Genomic DNA, 21,653 nt, shown 5'->3' with positions numbered 1-21,653 from the left:
ACGAGCCCCGCCCCGGCGGCGACCGTTAGCGGGGCCCCGGCCTCAGCGCCTGGTCCCGCCCACGTGGCCGCGCCATTGGGCCGTGCGCCGTGGCCGGGAGCGCCGCGCGCCGCCGATTGGCTGACTCTGCAGCCCGCTCTGCGGTTCCCCCAATGCGGGGCGGCCGCGCGCCGGATTGGCCGCGCGCGCCAAGGTCCGCCCTCCGCTCGCCCCGCGCGGCAGGCGGGTCCCGCCGACTGGAGAGCGCTCGCCCGGCCCTTCTGGAGGGCGGCGGCGGCGGCCAGGCAGTAGGGGTCTCCGCTGCAGTTGGGCTGCGGGCAGCTCGGGCCGGCCGCGGGCGCCGGAGGTAGGTGCGGGGCGCGAGGGGCGCCCCGCGGCCGAGCGGGCGGGCGGGCGGCGCTGCGGCCTGCGTGAGGCGCGCCCTTCCCCTCCCTCCCTCCCGGGCCGAGGCCGCGGGCCGGGGTCCGGCGGGCGGCGGGGGCGCGGGCGGGCCTGGCCTCTCCGAGTCCCGGCCTTTGTGAAGCATCATGGCCACGGGCCTCGGAGCGCGGGCGGGGGGCCCGCCGGGGCCGGGGTCTGGGCTGGGGCCGGGGGCGGCGGCGGGCCCCGGGCCGGGGGGCGCCGCGCCGGTCGCTTTCCTCCCGGGCAGACACCGGGGTGTGAGGAGGTCCCTCGTCCCGCGGGCCCGAAGCCGTAGATGGCTTTCAGGCGGGAAAGGTACCAACAGGGGCGGTGCTCGCCCAGGACCCTGCCGGGTGTAACACAGTTTGGGAAATCTGAGAAGTCGCCCGTCTTCACCAAATGCTCACGGACTGAGTGTCACGTAGGTGATCAGGATATGGTTTTGTCGTAACAATGACCATGATAGAAAAAAGTGGAAGGTGGCAACCTGTTGACAGTGGTACCTGTCAGGTGTCGTCCGATGGACTTGGGTTGCTCAGGGTAGGAACTTGATTTGTCATTTGCATGCTTGCATGTACCTTGTTACCCGGTGCACGACAGTCCATTCTGGGGCTGGGGACTGTGCCAGGCCAACCGCTAGGCGGGGATCCTGTTTCCTGGCGGCGGTAGAGTGGGCCAAACCCTGCCACAGGCGGTCACCCACCAGAGGGAGTGAATGGCCAGTCGGCAGTGCCGCCTGTAAGTGCGGGATGTGAGGCCGATGGAGGATGACAAAAGGACGGGATGAGGTCATACTGCTGCTGGGTTGGGCGGGAGGCTGCAGCGCGGAGAGGCTTGAGCGAAAGGCAGCAGCCACAGCGCTGGACCATCACTGACGGCACCTCCATGCCAGCCCAGCAAGCGGACTCCAGTGAAGGGCACTGTCCAAGCGTCTCGGTTTTACCCTGTGCCGGGATCCAGGGGAGCCTGCTGCAAGTCTGCTGCTGGCTTACGGTCCACTTGGCAAGCAAGGTTTGCATCCGTGTTTGCAGTCAGCTGAAGCAGTAGTGAGGCCGATGGCAGGAGAGCCACCCTTTGAGCCCTTTGTGGCCAGCCACTGTTCAGGGCACTTCCCAGGGGTTTTATAATCTAACTGTGACCTTGGGGGTAGGAAAGTGAGTCTGACTGGTTTGCCCAGTCTCGGCTTCAGGTTGGAGCTGCCCTCTACTCCTTGGTGATCTCGTCCAGTCTCCTGGCTTTAATGCCGTCTCTCCTTGACATCTGCATCTCCATCTCCAGCCCTCGCCTCCCTTCTGAGCTGCAGCCTTATGCCTGTGGCTGCCTCTTCCACATCCCCACGTGTTACTTTGATGCCAGGTAGCCATGTGTAAACCTAAACTGTGATCTTCACTCACCCCAAACACTCCCCATGCTGCCTTCACCACCTCTGCACGTGACACCTCTGTCCTTGAATATGGAGTCACTCCTAGGCCTCCATGCAACCCTCAGGACAGTTTCTCACCACCTCCAGCTTGACATTCTGGTCCAAGCTCCCGGTGAGCCTCTTTATTCTTTTCTTTGCTCTCACCATTGCTCCTCCTACTGTCCAGCCACCTGGGGTTTTTCTGGACCTACAGTGGTTCTTTTAAACTGCAAGACTGTAATCCCGAGGCAGTACAGACTGGAGCCAGCTTACCTGGGTGGTAAAGCAGCTCCACCACTTTCTAGCTGTGTGACCTCGAGCAAGTTGCTTCATTTTTCTATCCTTAACTTTTCCTCACAGTGCTGTGTGAGAGCTGGTGAGTGACAGTACATAAAGTGCTTAGAACAGGGCCTGCCTGAGGGTTGGTTGCCACTGCTGACCTTGGATCATGTGACCTCACCGCTTGGACCCTCCTGTCCAGTGGCCCATCTCTCAAGATAAGAGCCAGAGTCCTGCTCTCCCTCGCCCTCATTGACCTGGCCTCCTCTCTCCCCCCTGGGCATACTGCTGTCACCTGCCACCCCACGCTCCTACCCGGAGGCGTTTGCTCTTCTCGCTGTTGCCTGGAATGTCCCCTCCTCCCACCCCAGCTACCCACCCGGCCCACTCCTCTACGTTCGGGTGGACGTTGGCTGTGAGGCCTTTGCTGCCCACCCTTTTTGAAGCTGCCTCCCCTTCCCCAACTCCTTGCCTTGTTTTTTCTTGAACGGTTCTCAGTTTTTCTTAGCTGTTACTTGTCAGTCTCTCTGCTAAAATGTGAGCTCTGTGGCCAGGGGTTTTGTCTGTCTCATGTCTTCAGCATCTAAAATGGTATGTGTGTACCACCTGGAAGGTATTGATAGGTACCGACAGGCAACAGGGATGGTAAGGAGCTTGCTTAGGATGGCCTGCTGTGGAGCCCTCAGCATGAGCGGCTGCCCCTGGGGCTGGGCAGCTTCCCTGAGCTCCAAGGACCACACTCTCCACGGCTCCTTGGAGACTCCACTCTGCAGCTCTTCAAGGCTTCCATTCAGTTTTTATCATTATCATCCTGGCTTCGTGCTGCTCTTAGCCTTTGAACGTGGTAGCAGGTGTCCCCGTCCTATGCCGAGTGTATCTCCAGTGCCCCCCGTCTCCTCACATCTCTTCATGTTAGCCTTTTCAGCCCCAGAATCACGAGTTGGCTCTTGCTAGGGTCTCTGCAGACCTGCCTGGTGCCGAGGGGTTTGGTCCTGGTCACATCTGTGTTCTGTAGCACTGGGTATGCTGACCTTCTGTCCTTCTCTGAAATGATCTTTCTTGGTGCCGGGAGACTGGCCCTACTCCACTCAGTGTTCCTCGTGTGTGTCTGGCTACAGCCTCAGCGATCACTGCGGTTCTGAGTCTGTCATCATTTGTGTGCTATGTTTCCTTGGTCCTTAGCACCTTTGACAGACATACCTGTGGGGGAGGTATTATGTTAAATTCCCACTGAATTCAGAAATGTGAAGACATCTTAGAATCTAGGAAATAGATTGACAGTCAGTGGTCGTTGCCCTGTAGTTCGTGGTAGTGCCCCCATCAGAGTAGGTAGTCTTTGGGTAGTTGTTGGATGAATTAATCAAATCTAAACAAGTCTCTGGTTTTTATGTTATGTCCCCTTCAAAGTTCAACCACCACGCTCTGTCCCTTCACTGTAAACTTCTTAAACATGTGGTGTGTGCTGTTTCCTGTTCTGTCTGCAACCAGCAAGCTGCCCCGAGTGGGCGTGGGCACGCACATGTGTCTGCATCTGCGTGCATATGGCATGTTTGTGCGTGTGTCTGCACGGTGTGGGGGTGTACGTGTGAGCACATGCGTGCGTGTCTGCACGTGCTTCTGCTCTGGTGGGTGCCCTCCCTCCTGCAAGCCCCTGTGTTTGGATGGCCCCCTGCCCTGCCTTCTCAGCCTTGTGTCTTCCTTTCCGTTGTGCTTCTCCAGAGTTGCGTCCTCAGCCCTCTTCTCGGTCTGCATTCCCTCTCTGGGCGGCCTCTCCTGCGGTTTGGGTGACCGCCTGGCTGATGTGTCCTGGCGGCCTCAGCCCCGTTGGCCGGGTCTGCCCAGAAGCTTGGGGCGCCCTCCTCTGCAGGCCCTGCTTGACTGTCCCTCCGGGGAGAGGCCTCGTTGGTCGTCAGGGTCCCCTTGTCCCAGCTCTCCACCTCTGCCCACTCAGCAGTGCGGTCAACTCTGTGTCTCTGCTGTTCTCGAGGGCGCGGGCACTGTGCCTGGCGCAGCTGTTGGCCTCCCTTCTCGAGTAGGGACTGAATTGTGGCCTGAGGGTCCCTTCACTCCCGGTGGCTTCTTGTTGCCCCCCAGGATGGAGCCAGGCTCTGGGCGGCTCCCAGGATTCCCCGTGCCTTGGCTCCAGCTGTCTCCTGCGGCTCCCCCGACCCACCCTGGCTGGGCTCCCTTCCCTGCGGCCACCACCCCTACCTCTCCCGGGAACAGAACCACGCCACCTCTGGCTCCCCCAGCCCGCTGCATCACTGTCCCCATCCACGTGCCCCAGGGTCCCGGGTGACAGAGCCCCTGGCCCTAGTGCCGCAGAGTTGAGCCGAGGGTCTCCCGCTTGCCCTCTGACTGACCCGGCCCTCGCAGGTGAGTGGATCCATGTCGCTCTGGTGCTGGAGGGAAGCCGCACACCTTCTGTGTGTTCTGGAAAGGGCAGCCTTGCATTGCATGCTGGCTTGCCTTGTAAACTGAGTTAGGGGGTACTGCGGTGAAGTTTAGTGGAGGATTTTTTTTTTTAATCCTTTTTGAGCCTAAATATAATATGGTTTTTGTGCTTCTCAAGTTGGAATTACAGTGGACAATTAATAAAGTATTTAATTTGGGACTTAAGGTACAATTTAGGTTCTGAAGAAAAAAGTAAAGTTCGATTGTTTTGAAACATAGAAGGTTCTCTTTTTAGGCAGCATTCTTTTAAGTTTTCACTGCGCTGTCAATAGCACTGGGCTCTTGGTACCAGGACACGGAGGGCTCTGTTGCGTTGTGACGACGCCTTTACGTCTCTTTGCAGGTGGAGGAAGACGGGTGCCCCTCCGGCTTGAGGACAGACTCGCTTAGTCGTCAGTCATTTAAGCTGAGTGCATTGTGATTTCCAATAATTGAGGCAGTGGTTCTAAAAGCTGTCTACATTAATGAAAAGAGCAATGTGGCCAGCTTGACTAAGCCGCCAGCGTGTGCAGCGCGGGCAGGACGGCACCCGGGTCTCGACGGACTTGTGCATGTTAGCTGTATAGATTTATGTAAGGTTTTTTAAAACTCTGGTCTTTTAAAATAGTCTTAACCACTTTTACTATGGAGACATGTGAGAGCCCCTCTCCTCTCCCGCGTGAGCCCGCAGGAGGAGCGGTGATGGAGAACCAAGCTTGCCCCCTCCGAGCGCTGCCCCGTGGACAGTCTCCACCACCTCCCCTGCAAACGTCCAGTGATGCAGAGGTAATGGACGTTGGCTCTGGTGGTGATGGACAGGCCGAACCCCCTGCTGAGGACCCACTCAACTTCTACGGAGCTTCTCTTCTCTCCAAAGGATCCTTCTCTAAGGCCCGCCTCCTCGTAGACCCGAACTGTAGTGGCCACAGCCCGCGCACCGCCCGGCACGCACCTGCGGTCCGGAAGTTCTCCCCTGACCTTAAGTTGCTTAAGGATGTAAAGATTAGCGTGAGCTTTACCGAGAGCTGCAGGAGTAAGGACAGGAAGGTGCTGTACACGGGAGCGGAGCGCGACGCGCGGGCAGAGTGCGGTCTGGCCCTTAGCCCTGTCAGTGGAGACGTGCATGCTTGTCCCTTTGGCGGGAGTGTTGGTAACGGGGTAGGCGTAGGGGGTGAGAGTGCGGATAAGAAGGATGAGGAGAATGAGCTGGATCAGGAAAAGAGAGTGGAGTACGCAGTGCTGGATGAGTTAGAAGATTTTACTGACAATTTGGAGCTAGATGAAGAAGGAGCAGGCGGGCTCACGGCTAAAGCGATCGTGCAGAGAGACAGAGTGGACGAAGAGGCCTTGAAGTTCTCCTACGAGGTATGTCGGCGTCCCCTCCTTTGGAGCACTCTTAGCAAAACCCAAAGAGAGGTGTTTGGGAATTGCAGCATCTCTGTAAAGCTGATGTTGCAGAGGAAAGAACACCCACAGGAGGTGGAAACGTAAATGTGAAAAGAGAAAGCCGTCAGGAGTCCAGGTTTTCAAACTTTGCTAATGAAAAGTTTGGCTGACAGGTCTGCCTCGTACCCTTGTCCCAACTGAGTTGGAAGGAGCTGCTGGCCACGCTCCCTGGTGGCACGGGCACCTGCCTGAGTGTGTGCTTCAGCTGGCGGTTTCATCCCATTTGTTTTTCAGATGATCACGCAACATAGAGGCACACCTAGGCCCCCGAGAGCGCCTCCTTTCTGTGTCGTTGTCAGTGACACTGTGACACTTGCCTGGAGGGCACCGGGGGGCTGTGGTGTCTGAACAGCATATTTTGCAGGATGATTTTGACAACGATGTTGATGCTCTGCTGGAAGAGGGCCTCTGTGCTCCCAAAAAGAGGCGGATGGAGGAGAAATACGGAGGAGACAGCGACCACCCGTCAGACGGAGAGACAAGTGTGCAGCCAATGATGACCAAGATTAAAACAGTGCTCAAAAGTAAGTCGGGCCAGGAAGTAGCGAGTGTTCACGGGGCTTTGCATGTACGGGCATGAGAGCCCTCGGTGTCAGGCAGCAGGTGTGCGTCTGAGGCCAGGAGGGTCCTGTCTGGTGACAGGAAACAGACAAGATGTGAGGACACACCCAGATGCATGATGGCCCAACTGCAGGTGGTGCAGATGCTGTGGAAACCAGAGCAGCTGGGCCTGTGCGGCGTGGCGGGGAGAGGCCTTCTGAGGGGGTTGGGCAGATCCCTGGGGAGGGGGCATCCAGAGGTGTGGATGCTGGGCCCAGAGGCGGTTGCTCGGCGCGGTGGCTGGTGATGGTTGCAGTCCGGGTTCTAGATTCTGTGCCAAGTGTCGAGGGAGCCACTGGAAGCAGGCAGGACTTGTTCCACAGTCTGGTCTGAAAGCACGGCTCGCGGTGCATGTGTGACTCCTGCACTTTGAGTGGGCAGAGGTGGAGGGGTCGGAGACGTGGTGGGGAGCGGTCAGGGGGCGCCCAGAGCTGGCCCGTGCAGCCCCCCTGCTGACGCGGAGAGGTCTGAGGGGGCTCCGTGTCTGTTTCTGTCTTGGCCTGGAGGCGCCTCTCAGTGTCTAGGTGGAGGTGTCAGGTGGGCGGTGGAAAGGGGCTGGAGGGACACAGGACTCAGGCACACAGGTTACACCTTCTGCTGAGCACCAGCGCAGGTGGCCAGCATGATGGGAGGAAACCGAGGGTGGCCGGCGTACAGTCTCCTGGCTGCGGAGCGGACATGTTGGCAGTGCTGGGCCGCGCGTCTGCCAAGTGGGCCGCAACAGGAACAGTAACAGACTATGAGATGCACGCGAGCTCTCCGGGCAGCCGGGCCAACTCTGTGACAGCTCGCTATCGCAGACATGCCTTGTCCCATGATGCGCTCAGCTTGAGCTGTGTGAGTGCCTCCTTCTCCTTACTTAGCCCAGAGCTGGTTGCAGACAGCTCCCAGCTCAGCCCACGGTGGGCATGGGGGTGCCTGACGGGGTCTGTGCGTGTCCAACCTCACATTCCCTCCCAGGGCTGTCCTGACACAGGTGTCTGCCGGTGTTGGCCACGTGTGGGTGTCAGACCTGGCACAAGGGTGTCATTCCCTTTTCTGTGAGAGTAGCTGGTGCTGTTTTCATCTCATATGTGTCTTTTCAGATTTCACTTGGTTTTTCACTTTTGTTTCTGAATTTTTAACTTGTTCCCAATACCTGTAAGAAAAATAAGTTTTACTTAAGTCTTTGCCATGTGCTTTTTTCAGCAGCCAGGGCTGTCAGTGGCAGCTCGAACAGCACAGGCTTGTCACCTGGTCACAGGGAGCAGTGATCCACAGATGTGCAGTTACTAGCGAAGCCTATCCAGGCCCTGCGGTGCCTCTGGCCACACCTGTGGGAGGCGGGCGGGGAGTCAGTGTCCACGGTGCTTGCCAGCCGTGGAGGCAGAGCTGTGGCGAGGCCCTGTGTCTTGCAGAACCCTGCTCTGGGCTCCGTGGTGTGCCTGTGCCGTTCTAGGCTGGGGAATATAGCAGTGAGCAGGGTGGACAGCTTCCTGCTGCACGGAGGGACTTGGAGCCTGTGGGTCACACCCAGAGGGACAGGCACAGCAGCAGAGGGAGAGCAGAGTTTTGCAGGTGGGGCTGGCTGGGGCTTTCTCTAGTGGAGGGTGGGGTGTTCCCCCACTACTACTTCTTGGAGGTTCTCTGTAACGTTGGGTCCACCTTGCTGTTGTTTCTGACACGGGTTGTAACTTTGGAAACATCCTGACAGTTCTTACTCAGTTACAAGTGTCTTTAAGTGATTGCAGGGTGTTCTTGTCTTCTGTGCAGGTCGTGGCCGCCCACCTACAGAACCACTGCCGGACGGGTGGATCATGACGTTCCATAACTCCGGAGTCCCCGTGTACCTGCACCGAGAGTCTCGGGTGGTCACCTGGTCCAGGCCATACTTCTTGGGAACGGGAAGCATACGGGTAGGGGACGTGTCAGTCGTGAATTTAGTCTCGTAAGTTGTAGGAGGAGCATGCATGTCTGCCCACGTTGCATTGCAGCCAGACAGGCAGGTGAAAGGCATCAGACGTTCAGACGTTTGGGGCCATCCTTGTAATCTGTGTTGCAATTTCACTATCCACAGAAACATGACCCTCCTCTGAGTAGCATCCCCTGTCTGCATTACAAGAAAATGAAAGACAATGAGGAAAGGGAGCAAAACAGCGAGCTCTCCCCCTGTGGGGAGGTGTCCCCTGCCAAGCCCCTGAGCCGATCTGCAGAGCTGGAGCTCCCCCTGGAAGAGCCCGACTCCTTGGGGGCTGACTTGGGGCCCCCAGATGAGAAGGACCCACTGGGGGCCGAGGCCGCCCCCGGGGCCCTGGGGCAAGTGAAGGCCAAGGTGGAAGTGTGCAAAGATGAATCAGTTGGTAAGTTTCCAGAGTGAACTTGGTCCCTGAGGAGGAAGGGACCTGTCCGTGCTTGCCTGTCCACTCCCGCATGGCTGGAGAGGCCGTCTCCCCGAGCTTAGGAGATTCTGCCTGACCTCTTGCTCCCGACCCGCACACTGGTGCTGCCCTGCAGATTGCCTTTTTCTCTGGTCATGTTCACGATCTTTCCTCAAGTCTTGCTTTTCATGAAAATGGGACATGCTCGCATGGAGTCCTGGTGTACCAGTGTGCAGAGTGGGTGTCTCCACCACGTGGTGTGGGTGCCGCCCCCTTCTCAGACCCTCAGTTGCTCTCGGGTGTGGGGCGTTCCTCCCTGTCCCTCCTGCATCTCTTCCGTGGTGGCAGGCTGTCTTAGCCCCCATGCGTTTTCGGGGTCTCTGCCTCTGTGCTACTGCCCGGCCTGTCTGGGAACTCCTGCATGTGAGGGGCTGGGGCTGCTGCTGAGGAGGGGGACAGTGGTGTCTAGCTCCCCGTCCTGGCCAGCTCTGTCAGCGGGTGGGCTGTTCTCGGGACCCAGCTGGAAGGGAGCCCTCCCTATAAGACTCTAACTTGACGGTCTGCTTCTTCACAACGTCCTTCCGCACACGCAGGACACACCTGAGTGTGCTCCTGTTTTTCTGAAAACACCTGCCTCCCACCTCTGACCTCATGGCGCTTGTTTCCAGACTCGCTTCTCTGCACTAATGTGTAAAGAACTATGTGATTTCGGTTTGTCACTATGTGTGCAAGCACGTTGTTCTGTAGCTCACATGGAATCTCAGGCATCTGCCTGGGTGGGAGGAGGGGTGCAGGCAGGGCGCCAGCAAGGCTGATGGGAAGCCCTGGGGTCCTGGGGGAGAGGTGGGACGAGTGCCATGGCCCTGAGCTGCCTGCTTGCTGCAGGGCGTGGGGGCGGCCACGGTGGGCACGTGGTGCCTCGGCTGCTGCTGGCCGTCCGGCACCTGTTTCCGTATGGGGAGAAAGGTCCCAAAGGCTGGTTGTGCTTGGCTTTTTTTTTTTTTTTTAGGTTCCTTTTTGTTTGTTTATTTTTGTATTCTTATTCTTGCTCTAAATAAACTAAAGGACATGCCAGAAATTTGTCCCTAGGGGACCTGGCAGGGTAATTTGAGCTGGCAGAATGAAGGAACGTGAATCTTTACTTCCCTCGCCCTTGGAGAGGAAAGGGGAAGGAGGGGTATCGTGTGGCTGGGACCTATCCTGCTCACCGGGTGGAGGGTGTGACCCGCTGGTTGGGAGTCCGTGACTTGGGTCTCTGGTGAATCCCGTATAGACCTCGAGGAGTTTCGGAACTACCTGGAGAAGCGCTTTGACTTCGAGCAAGTTACCGTGAAGAAGTTCAGGACATGGGCTGAGCGTCGGCAGTTCAACCGAGAAATGAAGCGAAAACAAGCTGAGTCAGAGAGGCCCATCCTGCCGGCCAATCAGAAGCTCATCACTCTGTCTGTGCAGGACGCGCCCACGAAGAAAGGTGAGCGGGACTCTCAGGTCTGATGTTCCTGGGATGTGTGCTCCAAGGGTGCTGCATCGGCCTGTCTGCCCTGCGGTGTAGAGGTCCTCTCCCCGCGGGCTGAGGTGTGGTCGCTGTGGCCCCCGCTGTTGCTGAGACGGCCCCTCTTGTCACAGAGTTTGTCATCAACCCCAATGGGAAGTCGGAGGTCTGCATCCTGCACGAGTACATGCAGCGCGTCCTCAAGGTCCGCCCTGTGTACAACTTCTTTGAATGTGGTGAGTGTGGCCTTCCCCATCTCGCTCCTAAAGCATCAAGCACGTCACTGGGGTCACCGCCGGGGAGGCGGGAACTGACTGTCAGTCCCCTCTGCTGGGAAGGAACGAGAGGGGAGGTCGAGGGGGATCAGATGGTCACCTCCCCACACCCCCTCCCCACTGCGCCTCCGAGGGTGGAGGGGCCGCAGCCCTGCAATGGCCACCAGCTGTCCTCTGGCCGCCCTCATCACTCCTTAGTGAAAACCAGAAGCTCAGCGTCCGCCATCGTCTTCCTGCTTCTCTGGCTCACAATGTCTGCATCCCACCCCTCGCGCTCCTCCATCCATCTTTCTCAGACGTTGGTCCCTGTCCTCCTCGACTTCCTGGCCATGCTCTCTGCCTGCTGACTGTCCCTCAGCCCCATCCCAGTGCCTCAGGGACCCCCCCCCCCAGGCCTCTGCCTTCCAGCAGCAGCCCTACCCCCACCTCGTCCGTCTGTCAGTGTGAGCAGATTGTGTGTGTGCACGTATGCTTTTAACGTCTTGGTAAGTGTGTTTTAAAATGGTAATTTTAATTTTAAGAGAACCCAAGTGAGCCTTTTGGTGCCTCGGTGACCATCGACGGTGTGACCTATGGATCTGGAACGGCAAGCAGCAAAAAACTTGCGAAGAATAAAGCTGGTAATGTGCCTGCTTGGTGTCAGAGACCCGTGTTGGCCCACCAATGGCTAGGGAAGGCTGTGGATGGGGCAAGTCTGTTTTATTTATGTAATCATCTACTTGGATATTTTTAAATTATGTACTCACTGGAAAAGATTCAGACAGAAAAAGTAAAACGTGAGAAATGAAAGTAGAAGGCCCTTTTCCACTCAGATGGCTGGGCCAGCGCCTCCCGCCCCGTCCCCAGTGCTCACAGATGCTGGTTTCTCTCTGCTGCCTGAGCCCAGGGCACCGTCTGTTTAAACCCAGCAAGCCAGGGGTGTGCTGAGAAGGAGAACAGGTGGCATCTTCCTCAGGTGGTTTTGACGTCCATGAGGACCATTTTCCAAGTCCTTCTAGCTCCAGACTTGGGACTGCCACTCCCGGAACACAGCCAAGCAGGCCCTTGGGAAAGCTGGTGGTTTTTGGTGGAAGCCTGTTGCTCCTCCTGCCCGTGGCCTGCCGCTGGCTATATTCCTGGTACACCTTGTTGTTGGCGTGCTTTTCCAGAAGCCGCTTAGCCCCAGCACCAGGGTTATTTGGCCTCTTCTGGGGAGTGGACCACATCGCAGGCACGCGATGGATGCACCCTGGGCCCTGGCGCCCCCATCGCCACATTGTCTTCAGAGCAGCTCTGCCCCTTACAGAGTGCGGAGCGTTTATCGCAGTCTAACCGAGTCTCGGGTTGGTGGAGTGTCTGTGCTCCGGGGCTCAGAGTGCCCCTGGGCCTTGCTCTCTTCTGGTGGCGAATGCCGAGGGTGATGGGACCCCACCTTACTGTCTGGCTGACCCCGTGTGAAGCTGTGCTGGGCTCACAAGCTCTGCCTGGTCCCCAGGAGGCCTCCTGTCCATTTTAGAGAGATTCTCTCCAAAGGCTCTTCCTGCTTCACAAGTGGGGTGTTCCTGGGGTCTCGGAGCAGAAGCCTGTGAGGGTCCCATGGTGGGTGGGGCCATCCTCGTGGCGCCCCGCCTCCCACCCCCACCCCATGCTTCTCCCCACGTGCTCTTCATTTTGCACCCCTGTTCATGGGGTGCCTGCACTCGGCTTCCCGCCACCCCTGCGCTCGGGCCTGCAGGCACCTCCCTAGAGTGTCCTTTTGGCCCGGCTGCTGCTCCCCACCGCACCCTCTGCCCGTGCCTCACCTGCAGGCTCTTGGGGCTCTGTCCCCGGGGCCCGGGCTCCCCTCGGCCATGGGGACCCCACCCTCACCCTCAGGGTTCCTCTTTCCACAGCCCGGGCCACGCTGGAAATCCTCATCCCGGACTTTGTTAAACAGACCTCTGAGGAGAAGCCCAAAGACAGCGAGGAGCTGGAGGTGAGGGTCGTGAGCCCGCCCTGGTGTCAGGCTGTGCTCGGGTTTAATCGCCCAGGTGCCAGGTGCTCCGTCTCTTGTACTTCATCAAAGAGACCTGCTTGTCTTTGTGCAAGCAGAGGAAATGTTCTTGTCGGAGATTTCTGTCATTGTGTCTTGCCATGGGTCGTGAGAAGCTGCGGGTAAATGTTTTGGAAGGAAGCCACGCTCTGCTGACAGCAGATCCAAAGTGGAGTGAGCCTTTGAGGCAGAGGCTGCAAAAGCTAGATCGTTCTTTATGTTAAGAACCATTTAAAACTATTTGTTAAGTTTTTTGGGTAAATATGGTCCTATGGTTATTTGTAGCAAGGGCTTCTCACTCTGAAGAATGCATTCTTTTTTATAACACCATAAATTTTTCCCTTTTAAACTACACAGTACAGTGGATTTTTGTACATTCAGAGTATTTTCATCACTCCAAAAAAAAACTCTGTCCCCATTAGCAGCCGCCCCCATTTCTCCCCATTCCCAGCCCCTCAACCCCCAGCAGCCACTCATCTACTTTCTGTCCCTGGACTTGCCAATTCTGACGCCTTCTGTCAGTGGAATCATACGATGTATGTTCCTTTGCGACTGGCCTCTTCCACTTCACGTGCTATGTGAGTTGTGAGTATTATCAGATTGAGGATGTTTCTTCCACTCCTGGTTTGTTGACAGTTTTTGTCAGGAATGGGTGTTGGATTTTGTTTTTTCTGTTTCTGTTGAGATGATCTTGTGGTTTTTGTCTTTGACTTTACTGACGGGGGGGGGGGGTGTTTCATTGACTTTTGAATGGTAAACAAACCTTGCATTCCTGGGGTAAATCCCACTCAGTCATGGTGTATAATCATTTTTATGCGTTGACGGGTTTGGCTCACTGGTATTTGTTAAGGAGTTTTGCAGCTGTACTTATAAGGGATACTGTTCTGTATTTTCTTTTCTCGTGATGTCGTTGGTGTTGGTTTCAGGGTAATACTTGCCTCATAGAATGAGTTGGGAAGTGTTGCTTCCTCTTTCATTGTGTGGAATAGTTTGCGAAGGATTGGTATTAATTTTTTTTTTTTAAGATATACCACACGCTTCCTTGGTGGTACAGTGGTTAAGAATCCGCCTGCCAATGCAGGGGACATGGGTTCGAGCCCTGGTCCAGGAAGATCCCACATGCCGTGGAGCAACTAAGCCCTGCGCCACAACTACTGAGCCTGTGTGCCACAACTACTGAAGCCTGTGAGCCTAGAGCCCGTGCTCCATCACAAGAGAAGCCACTGCAATGAGAAGCCCGCACACTGCAATGAAGAGTAGCCCCCGCTGGCCACAACTAGAGAAAGCCCGCGCGCAGCAACGAAGACCCAACGCAGCCAAAAAAAAAAAAGTTATACCATGCAAGCACAATATTTATTCATTCATTCATTCATTTATTTATTTATTTATTGGCTGCACTGGGTCTTCGTTGCGGCACACAGGCTTCTGTAGTTGTGGCGCGCAGGCTCTGTGGTTTCAGCACACGGTCTTAGTTGCTCCGCAGTATGTCGGATCTTAGTTCCCTGACCAGGGATCAAACACACGTCCCCTGCATTGGAAGGCAGATGCTTAACCACTGGACCACCCGGGAAGTCCCGTTATTAATTTTTTAAACACTTGATAGAATTCACCAGTGAAACAGTCCGAGCCTAGACTTTGCTTGGTTTTGAAGTTATTTATTTACTGATTCAATCTTTTTACTTGTTATACATCTTCAGATTTTCTACTCCTTCTTGAGCCACTTTTGGGATTTTGTGTCTCTCTAGGAGTTTTCCCACTTGATCTGGGTTATCTAATTTATTGATAAATACACATTCATAGTATTCCATTATGATCCTTTTGTTTAAACTTTTTTTTTCATAAATTTATTTTATTTTTATTTTTGGCTGCATTGTGTCTTCATTGCTGCGCACAGGCTTTCTCTAGTTGCGGCCAGCAGGGGCTACTCTTTATTGGGGTGCGCAAGTTTCTCATTGTGGTGGCTTCTCTTGTTACGGAGCACAGGCTCTAGGCACGTGGGCTTCAGTAGTTGTGGCACACGGGCTCAGTAGTTGTGGCTCGCGGGCTCTAGAGCACAGGCTCAGTAGTTGTGGCGCATGGGCTTAGTTGCTCCATGGCATGTGGGATCTCCCCGGACCAGGGCTCGAACCCATGTCTCCTGCATTGGCAGGCGGATTCTTAACCACTGCGCCACCAGGGAAGCCCCTTATTCCTGATTTTTAGCAGCTTGAGTCTTTCCTTTCTCTTGGTCAGTCTGACTAAAGGTTTGTCAACGTTGTTGGTCTTTTCAAATATCCAACTTGCGGTTTTGTTCATTTTTTTCCTATTGGTTTTTTATTTTCTATTTATTTCTGCTCTTGCCTTTATTATTCTTTTTTTCTGCCAGCCTTGGGTTTAGTTTGTTCTTCTTTTTCTAGTGTCTTAAGATTAAGGTATTGATTTGGGGTCTTCTTTTTAAATATGGAGTTCACAGCTATAAATTTTCTTCTGTGTACTACTTTGCATCCCATAATTTTGTTTTAATATATGTTGTGTTTCTTTTGTCATTTGTCTCAAGGTATTTTCCTAATTTCTCTTGTAATTTTTTTCTTTAAACCAGCGGTTATTTTAGGAGCATTTACTTTTCATATATTTGTGAATCTCCCAAATTTCCTTTGGTTATTGATTTCTAACTTAATTCCATTGTGGTTCAAAAACATAGTTTTTGTGATTTCAGTCAGTCCTTTTAAGTTTATTGAGGCTTGTGTTGTGACCGCCTGAGAGGATGTGCACTGTGTTTCTGAGTGGAGTGAACAGGCGTCTGTGGGTTGAGCTGGTGTGGGGTTTGCTGTTCTCGTTCTTGGTGGGTCTTCTGTTCTGTCTGGACTGGTGTTGAGTCCCCAGCTGTTACTGTTGAATTGTTTATTGCTCCCTTCACTTGTCAGGTTTTGTTTCATGTATTTGGGGGCTGTTAGGTGTGTATGTGTTTGTGATATTGTGATATAAAATACACGTTTGGTCTTTGTCCTTGGTTCCTGGTGGGACCTTCTAATGTAGTAAATAAATTAACGTTTGGTTTTTGTCTCCAGTTCCTGAAATAGTTCCAGTTGATAAAAGTGAAGGGAACGTTCTATTCTAACCCCTTCAACTACGCCTGAGTTCATGTTCAGGAGGTGACTTTTGGAAGCCCCGAGGATGGGGGTTGGTTGCCAGGGGAACCATCATGTAGTCAGAGGTTGGACTTCCAGCCTTGTCCTCTGCCTCCCCCAGTGCCCGGGGAGGGGTGGTGCTGGGGGTTGGGTTCATCCCTCGTGGCCAGGGTCTGAGCAGCCTGGCTCACACAGTGACGCCTCCGCAGACACCCTGACTAAGGGGCTCGGGGTGCCTCTGGCTGGCGGACCCATTGAGGTGCTGGGGGGGCGGGGTTGTGCTCAGAGGGGGATGATTTCCTGCTTGCTGGAACCAGGGCCTCCTCCTGATGCTGGGTGGGGAGGAAACCCCCTCCCTGCCAGAGCAGCAGGTTCCAAGGCTTCTATACGAAGAGGGCAGGGCTGGGGTTGATGCTGCCACAAGCCGAGGGACACCTGGGGCCCTAGAAACTGGACAATCTGGGAAGGGACCTCCCTGAGAGGCCTCGAAGGAGCGTGTGGTTCTGCGTTATGGCTGCCCCGGGAGGGGGGCCACAATCCTGAGTGGGAGCCGGGGGCCATGGGGTCAGAGCCACCTCTGGGCTGGCGATGCCCCTGTCACCAGCTTCCTTTTTCTCCCTGAACCAGCTGGGCGTCGCCTCTTAAGAACCTTGGTCACGTTTCTGTTCTGTCGTATCTGGTCACTTTCTCTCTTCTATAACCTCACTTATGATGGTTTTCAAGCTTTTCTCCGAAGGTTGTGTGTCTTTAGACTTCTGACCGGTCGTCTGATCAGCCTCTGATTCAGCATGGGCTCCGCAGGCCAGCGGGCAGGCAGCCCAGCCCTTGCCATTCCTCGTTTGTGTCACCGGCTGCTGGGCGGGGAGGTGTGGGATGTGGGGTGCAATGTCTCCGAGAGGTAGTGGTGGGGGCAAGAGGCCCCTGGGGGAGGCGGCAGCACGGGAGCCGCTTCACGGGGCTGCGGGCGTGGCCAGCACTATGACCGGCTGCTTCATTTTGTAGTATTTTAACCACATCAGTATCGAGGACTCGCGAGTCTACGAGCTGACCAGCAAGGCTGGACTGCTATCTCCCTACCAGATCCTCCATGAGTGCCTTAAAAGGTAAGGGGGGTGGGGGGTGGGGCGCTTCCCTGGCCATCGGGCACGGGGGCCTCTCTGGGGTGCCCAGCACCCTTCCACCCAAGGGGCCAGATTGCGTGTGGTGGGAGAGTCCCTCCTCTTGGGCGGAGCAGCGGTTTGGGGAGAAGGGTTGGTGCTGTCTTGATGGGCCCTTGGAGGGCTTTCTGGAAGCAGCCATTTCCTCCCCCTCAGCTGATGTCACCTACTGTCTGTTTTCTCCTACAGAAACCATGGGATGGGGGACACCTCCATCAAGTTTGAAGTGGTTCCTGGTAAAAACCAGAAGAGTGAATATGTCATGGCGTGTGGCAAGCACACAGTGCGCGGCTGGTGTAAGACACACCCCCCCTCCCCCAATACACCCACACACAGGCTTTCAGTGATCCCGGGGACCACTGCCCTGGCATCAGCCGAGCCTCAGCTGTATGCTGACGGCCCACGGTTGTGCCCACAGCATCTCATGTCCACGTCTGAGTCACAGCTGGCCTGAGTGCAGCTGTGGGTGTCCCGTCCCCCGGGCTGGTCATTTTGGCTGGGCTGTGTTGCTCCCCGGCTGCCACCGCTGCCCCTGTCCAGCCCTCGGTCCCTGTAAAGGGAGCAGGAGCCTCCTAAGACAGCAGCAGAGGCCCCCGCAGGGCCCTCTGCTGTTGCTGGGCACCAACTGTGCTCTTCACCTAATCTGGTGTTTGGATATAACCTTACTTGAAAAGGAACTTTGTGTAACTACTGTAAACACAGACCAGCACTGGGTAAGTGAGAAGGTCATGACCAAGCAGGCCCTGGGTGTGCCCCGTGCCCTGCAGACACCATTCCTTGCTGAGACCAGCCCTGAGCAGGTGGGCAGGGCATAGGATAGATCCCCCATCTGAGCCAGAGGCCCTTGCTGCTCTCCAGGCCTGTTCTGCACCCTGGCCCCACATTCTCTCCATCTAGAAACGTCCCCAGCACAGGATGCCCTCTGGATGCTCCCCCACCCCTGTGTCTGCCCTGCAGGTGCGTCCTCTGTATTGGCAGATGTGGGCTGGGGGCCGGGAGGCCTCATAAGCTATGGCCTTGGGTGTGTCCTGACCTCCCTGAGCTTCTGATGGGCTGTTCTGCAGGACGGGCAGGGCTGAGGTGCTGTGCCCAGTGTAGCGGCTGCGCCTTCTGCCCCCTCCCGTCGGGAGTGCCCCTGTCTGGACGAGGTGGCCCTGTGGATGGCTGGTATCTGTGACTCCCTCTCTCCACGTTTCCTCTCAGGCAAGAATAAGCGAGTCGGGAAACAGTTAGCTTCTCAGAAGATCCTTCAGCTGCTGCACCCACACGTCAAGAACTGGGGGTCCTTGCTGCGCATGTACGGCCGTGAAAGCAGCAAGATGGTCAAACAGGTAATGGGGCCCCCCGCTGGCACGGGGGGCGGGGGGCAGAGTCAGGCTCTGGCTGCATGGGGAGGGGATGGGGTACGGGCCAGGGCTAGAGGGAGAGCGAGCAGACCACACACAGCTCTCCTCGGCCACCAACTTTCAACAGCCCGTGTGTGTCATCTGTTTTGTTTCTGCTCTTTGGGCCAAGATCTCAAGATTTTAGCCAATACCCTTAGGTTTTTGTGTTTGGGGTGGAGAGAAGTACAGGGAAGCGAGGTTTATGTTCTTTGATTTTTTTTTTTCCCTGACGTTTACAGAAACGGTCTGGGTCACCAGCCACCCCAGTGAGTGGTGGGTGTGGAGGGTGGGGACTGTGGGTGGTGACCCCCAGGCCGTCTGTGAAGAGCTCCTTGCTCTCGGCCTGACAGTGTGGGTGAGGGGAGGGGACATTGGGCCCCAAGGTGCTTGGCCCTGCGTTGCTGAGCCTCTGCCTTCAGGTCTGTGCTTCTGTGCATCGTGCTGGGCTGTGAGTGAGGGGAGAAAGCTTGCTTGGGCCCGTGGTGGGAGCCCCCCTGGAGCTGGCAGGCGAGGGGTCCTTCCAGGGGCAGGGCAGTGTGGCACCCACGGCCAGCAGGCATCCTCAGATATGGCTTCTTCACCCTGGACGGGCCTGCAGGGAGTTCAGCGTCTGGGCCCCACAGGCTCCCAGGGGCCGCAGTGCCGGGGCGAGTCCTGTCCTGCAGTGTGCTGTCCCCCTGGCCGAGGCTGTGTCCTGGTCGCTCCTGCCTGAGGGCTCTGGGCATGTCGAGTGCCTGGCCAGTGGCTATGTCAGAGGCCAAGGAGGCCGGGGGACCACCCCACGCAGGAGGCAGTGGCAGAAGTGGGGACAGCCGGCAGGCAGCCAGCCAGGCGGGTCAAGGGAGGGGTGGCCCCAGACGGTCCTGCGAGCCGGCTCTGCTCCCCAGGAGACGTCGGACAAGAGTGTGATTGAGCTGCAGCAGTTTGCCCGGAAGAACAAGCCCAACCTGCACATCCTGAGCAAACTGCAGGAGGAGATGCGGAGGCTGGCGGAGGAGAGGGTGAGGCCCGCCCGCATGCCCTCGGGCTGTGGCAGTGCTGGAGAGCTGGCGGCCCTGGCCTCCTGTGCGCTGATGTGGGGTCCCCGTGGGGCTTGTCGGGGCAGCGTCAAATCCCTGGTGGCTGTGACCTCCTTGACCCTGCACTCCCGGGCATGCCTCTTGATGCCCACAGGAGTGCCAGCACGTGGTGCCCTGCGAATCGCGCACATTCTGCAGCCCCGCCACCAGCCTTTCACCGAGGTTGGGCTGCAGGTTCCCATGTTGCCTACATCCCTGACCTTGGCTGTTCTTCCAGGAGGAGACGCGGAAGAAGCCCAAGATGTCCATCGTGGCGTCTGCACAGCCTGGCGGCGAGCCCCTGTGCACTGTGGACGTGTGATGGCTGGTGGTCCGGGCTCAGGGGCTGCCAGCTCTGCTGCGGGGGAGACCTGCCCTCACTCTGCAGCCCCGGGTCTCCAGTCCACGGTCCCCCGCCACTGCGTCTGACAGCCAGATCCACGCAGCTCCTCCTTGGGGGCCACCCACAGATCTGGGTGGCCGTGTTAAAGCATCGACTCAGCCTGCCACACAGGTGGACACAGAGAGGTGGGAGGTCGCCATGGACTTTTGCTTGTGTGGACATGCTGCAGACGGGTGTTATGAAGGTTTTCATGAATTTTAGTATGTAACAGGCGCTGACAAGAAATGATAGTTGGATGACATGAAATGAGAAAGCCCTGCGCCTGGGGCTTCCGCGGGCACCGTAGGGACCTGGCCAGAAGGTGCACGCTGGCACCCCATCCCCTCCCCCGTCTCCTGGGTTTTCCTTTTTTCTCTGAAAAAGTTATAGTTAGGAAGGAGTATTTCAGACCTCTTTGGTTTAAAATAAATACAACTTAGTATCAGAACTATTTTTCAGAGGCTGTAGGCAAACCACCAAGGTGATCATTCTTTGCCTTGAAATGCATTGCCCGTGATGTGGATGAAGGCACCTGTCCCTGCCCAGCTTGCTGCCCCTGCCTGGGCTGGGGTGCAGTGCATTCTTCTAAGTCTTAATGCCCCCAAAACATGCCTTCTTAGACACTGAGGCCCCTCACCTTCGCTGGCCTCTGGCAATTTTTTACTAAATTTTTGCACAGTCAAGTCTGTCCACCCATCAATTTTTAAAGCTTTTATGATATTTTAGCGTTTGGAAAGAAACTTTTACAGTGAGAGTAGAAGATAGATTTGGAATCATGTAGCAGATATGAACAGTTAACACATTTTAGCTCGTGGACTTCAGAGAGGAAACGACTCTCAGTGCAGTGCGTTCACATGCTGGTGCTCCTCTCCAGAGCTGGTGCGAGCATGTTGGGGCGGCACTGGATTTTGAGAGCAGCCGCCTGGTGCAGCCAGGTGACTAGGTGGCCCCTGTGGACAGGTGTGGGGTAGATCTGTCCCCACCAAGTCCCAGCAGTCCAAGTTGGTTGTGAGCCGTTGGCTCCCCGCCCCTGGCACCTGTTCAGGGCACCGTGTGCTCATGGCACAGTGCTGGACACCTCCCCTTGTGTGGTGTTTTTACAGGAGACAGTATTCTCTGTTCCCTGCCACCACCCGTGACTGAGGTTGGCGCCTGTGCTGACCTTTGTAAAAGAGAGTCCGCAAATCAAGTTGCTATAATTACACACTTGCTTCTGTCCTGCCCCATCTGCAGTTGTGAATAACCATTTGACTATAACTGTTTGCCCTTAAAACAGTCAGATGCACCACCTCGAACCAAAGCTTTGTGCACACTGGAGGTAGGTGAGCCTCACTGAGGCCTCCCCGAGTCCTTCCTTCCTCTGTCCCGTGTGTGGGTGCAAGTATCCTGTGAACACAGCCATACTGTGGGGGCAGAGGGCAGGGGGAGCCTGTGCTGAGGCCACTTCTGGGTGGCCACCACCCTTTGTGTACCTCCCAGGTGGCGGCTGGGCCATGGCTGTAGGGGTGAGCCTTGACTGTCTGAACGCATAAAGCAAAACTGTCCAAAAGGAAATGGCTGGTCTGTTTTTCTTCTGGCCATGGGTCCTCAACTGGCCAGAGCTGCCCTAAAGGCCAGAGCAGCTGAGCAGTGTCCCAACCCCACCCCTAGCTCTTGTGGTCACTGGGAGGTATATCCCTTTGGGGATGGGATTGCAATGAGGGTGGGGAAGGGCAACAGGGCAGCATCTTGCTCTGTGCTCCCCATGTCATGTGTACAGTTGGCCCTTGGCCACAAAGCCTGTGTCTCTTGTCAGACAGCAGGCTCTCTGCTGGGACACCAGGACTTTTGGCCACGCGAAGAGCTGGGAGAACTGTTCCAACTGGGC

The 21,653-nt window shown here is 56.2% G+C and overlaps 1 protein-coding gene across 4 annotated transcripts; it reads left to right on the top strand.

Annotated features, from left to right (window-relative positions):
• The first annotated feature begins 199 nt into the window (after window positions 1-199).
• DGCR8 (DGCR8 microprocessor complex subunit) lies at window positions 200-21,340 on the top strand. 4 transcript variants are annotated; one of them, XM_061169909.1, is made up of 15 exons: window positions 200-346; window positions 4,881-5,109; window positions 5,208-5,881; window positions 6,327-6,486; window positions 8,315-8,457; window positions 8,619-8,901; window positions 10,193-10,390; window positions 10,546-10,647; window positions 11,208-11,306; window positions 12,558-12,640; window positions 16,807-16,907; window positions 17,151-17,257; window positions 18,165-18,292; window positions 19,234-19,347; window positions 19,643-21,340. In XM_061169909.1, the coding sequence occupies exons 3-15, from the start codon at window positions 5,219-5,221 to the stop codon at window positions 19,724-19,726; spliced, it is 2,265 nt and encodes a 754-aa protein (XP_061025892.1). In that variant the 5' UTR covers window positions 200-346; window positions 4,881-5,109; window positions 5,208-5,218; the 3' UTR covers window positions 19,727-21,340. The 4 variants fall into 4 exon arrangements, with proteins under 4 accessions (XP_061025892.1, XP_061025891.1, XP_061025889.1 ...); XM_061169908.1 differs by having other exon boundaries at window positions 4,881-5,881; window positions 19,237-19,347; XM_061169906.1 differs by having other exon boundaries at window positions 4,881-5,881.
• The last annotated feature ends 313 nt before the right edge of the window (window positions 21,341-21,653 follow it).

This window comes from Eubalaena glacialis, chromosome 15 (assembly GCF_028564815.1).
Source record: "Eubalaena glacialis isolate mEubGla1 chromosome 15, mEubGla1.1.hap2.+ XY, whole genome shotgun sequence".
Lineage (NCBI taxonomy): Eukaryota > Metazoa > Chordata > Mammalia > Artiodactyla > Balaenidae > Eubalaena > Eubalaena glacialis.
Note: the sequence above shows the minus strand (reverse complement) of the source record. Positions and strands in the feature narration are given on the sequence as shown.

Bases quoted from the DNA above. Each gene is read 5' to 3' on its own strand.
- DGCR8 (XM_061169906.1), top strand. From the start codon at position 5,162: ATGGAGACATGTGAGAGCCCCTCTCCTCTCCCGCGTGAGCCCGCAGGA. The intron at 18,293-19,233 runs GTAATGGGGCCC...TCTGCTCCCCAG, and splicing joins GCAGCAAGATGGTCAAACAG to GAGACGTCGGACAAGAGTGT. The intron at 19,348-19,642 runs GTGAGGCCCGCC...CTGTTCTTCCAG, and splicing joins GGAGGCTGGCGGAGGAGAGG to GAGGAGACGCGGAAGAAGCC.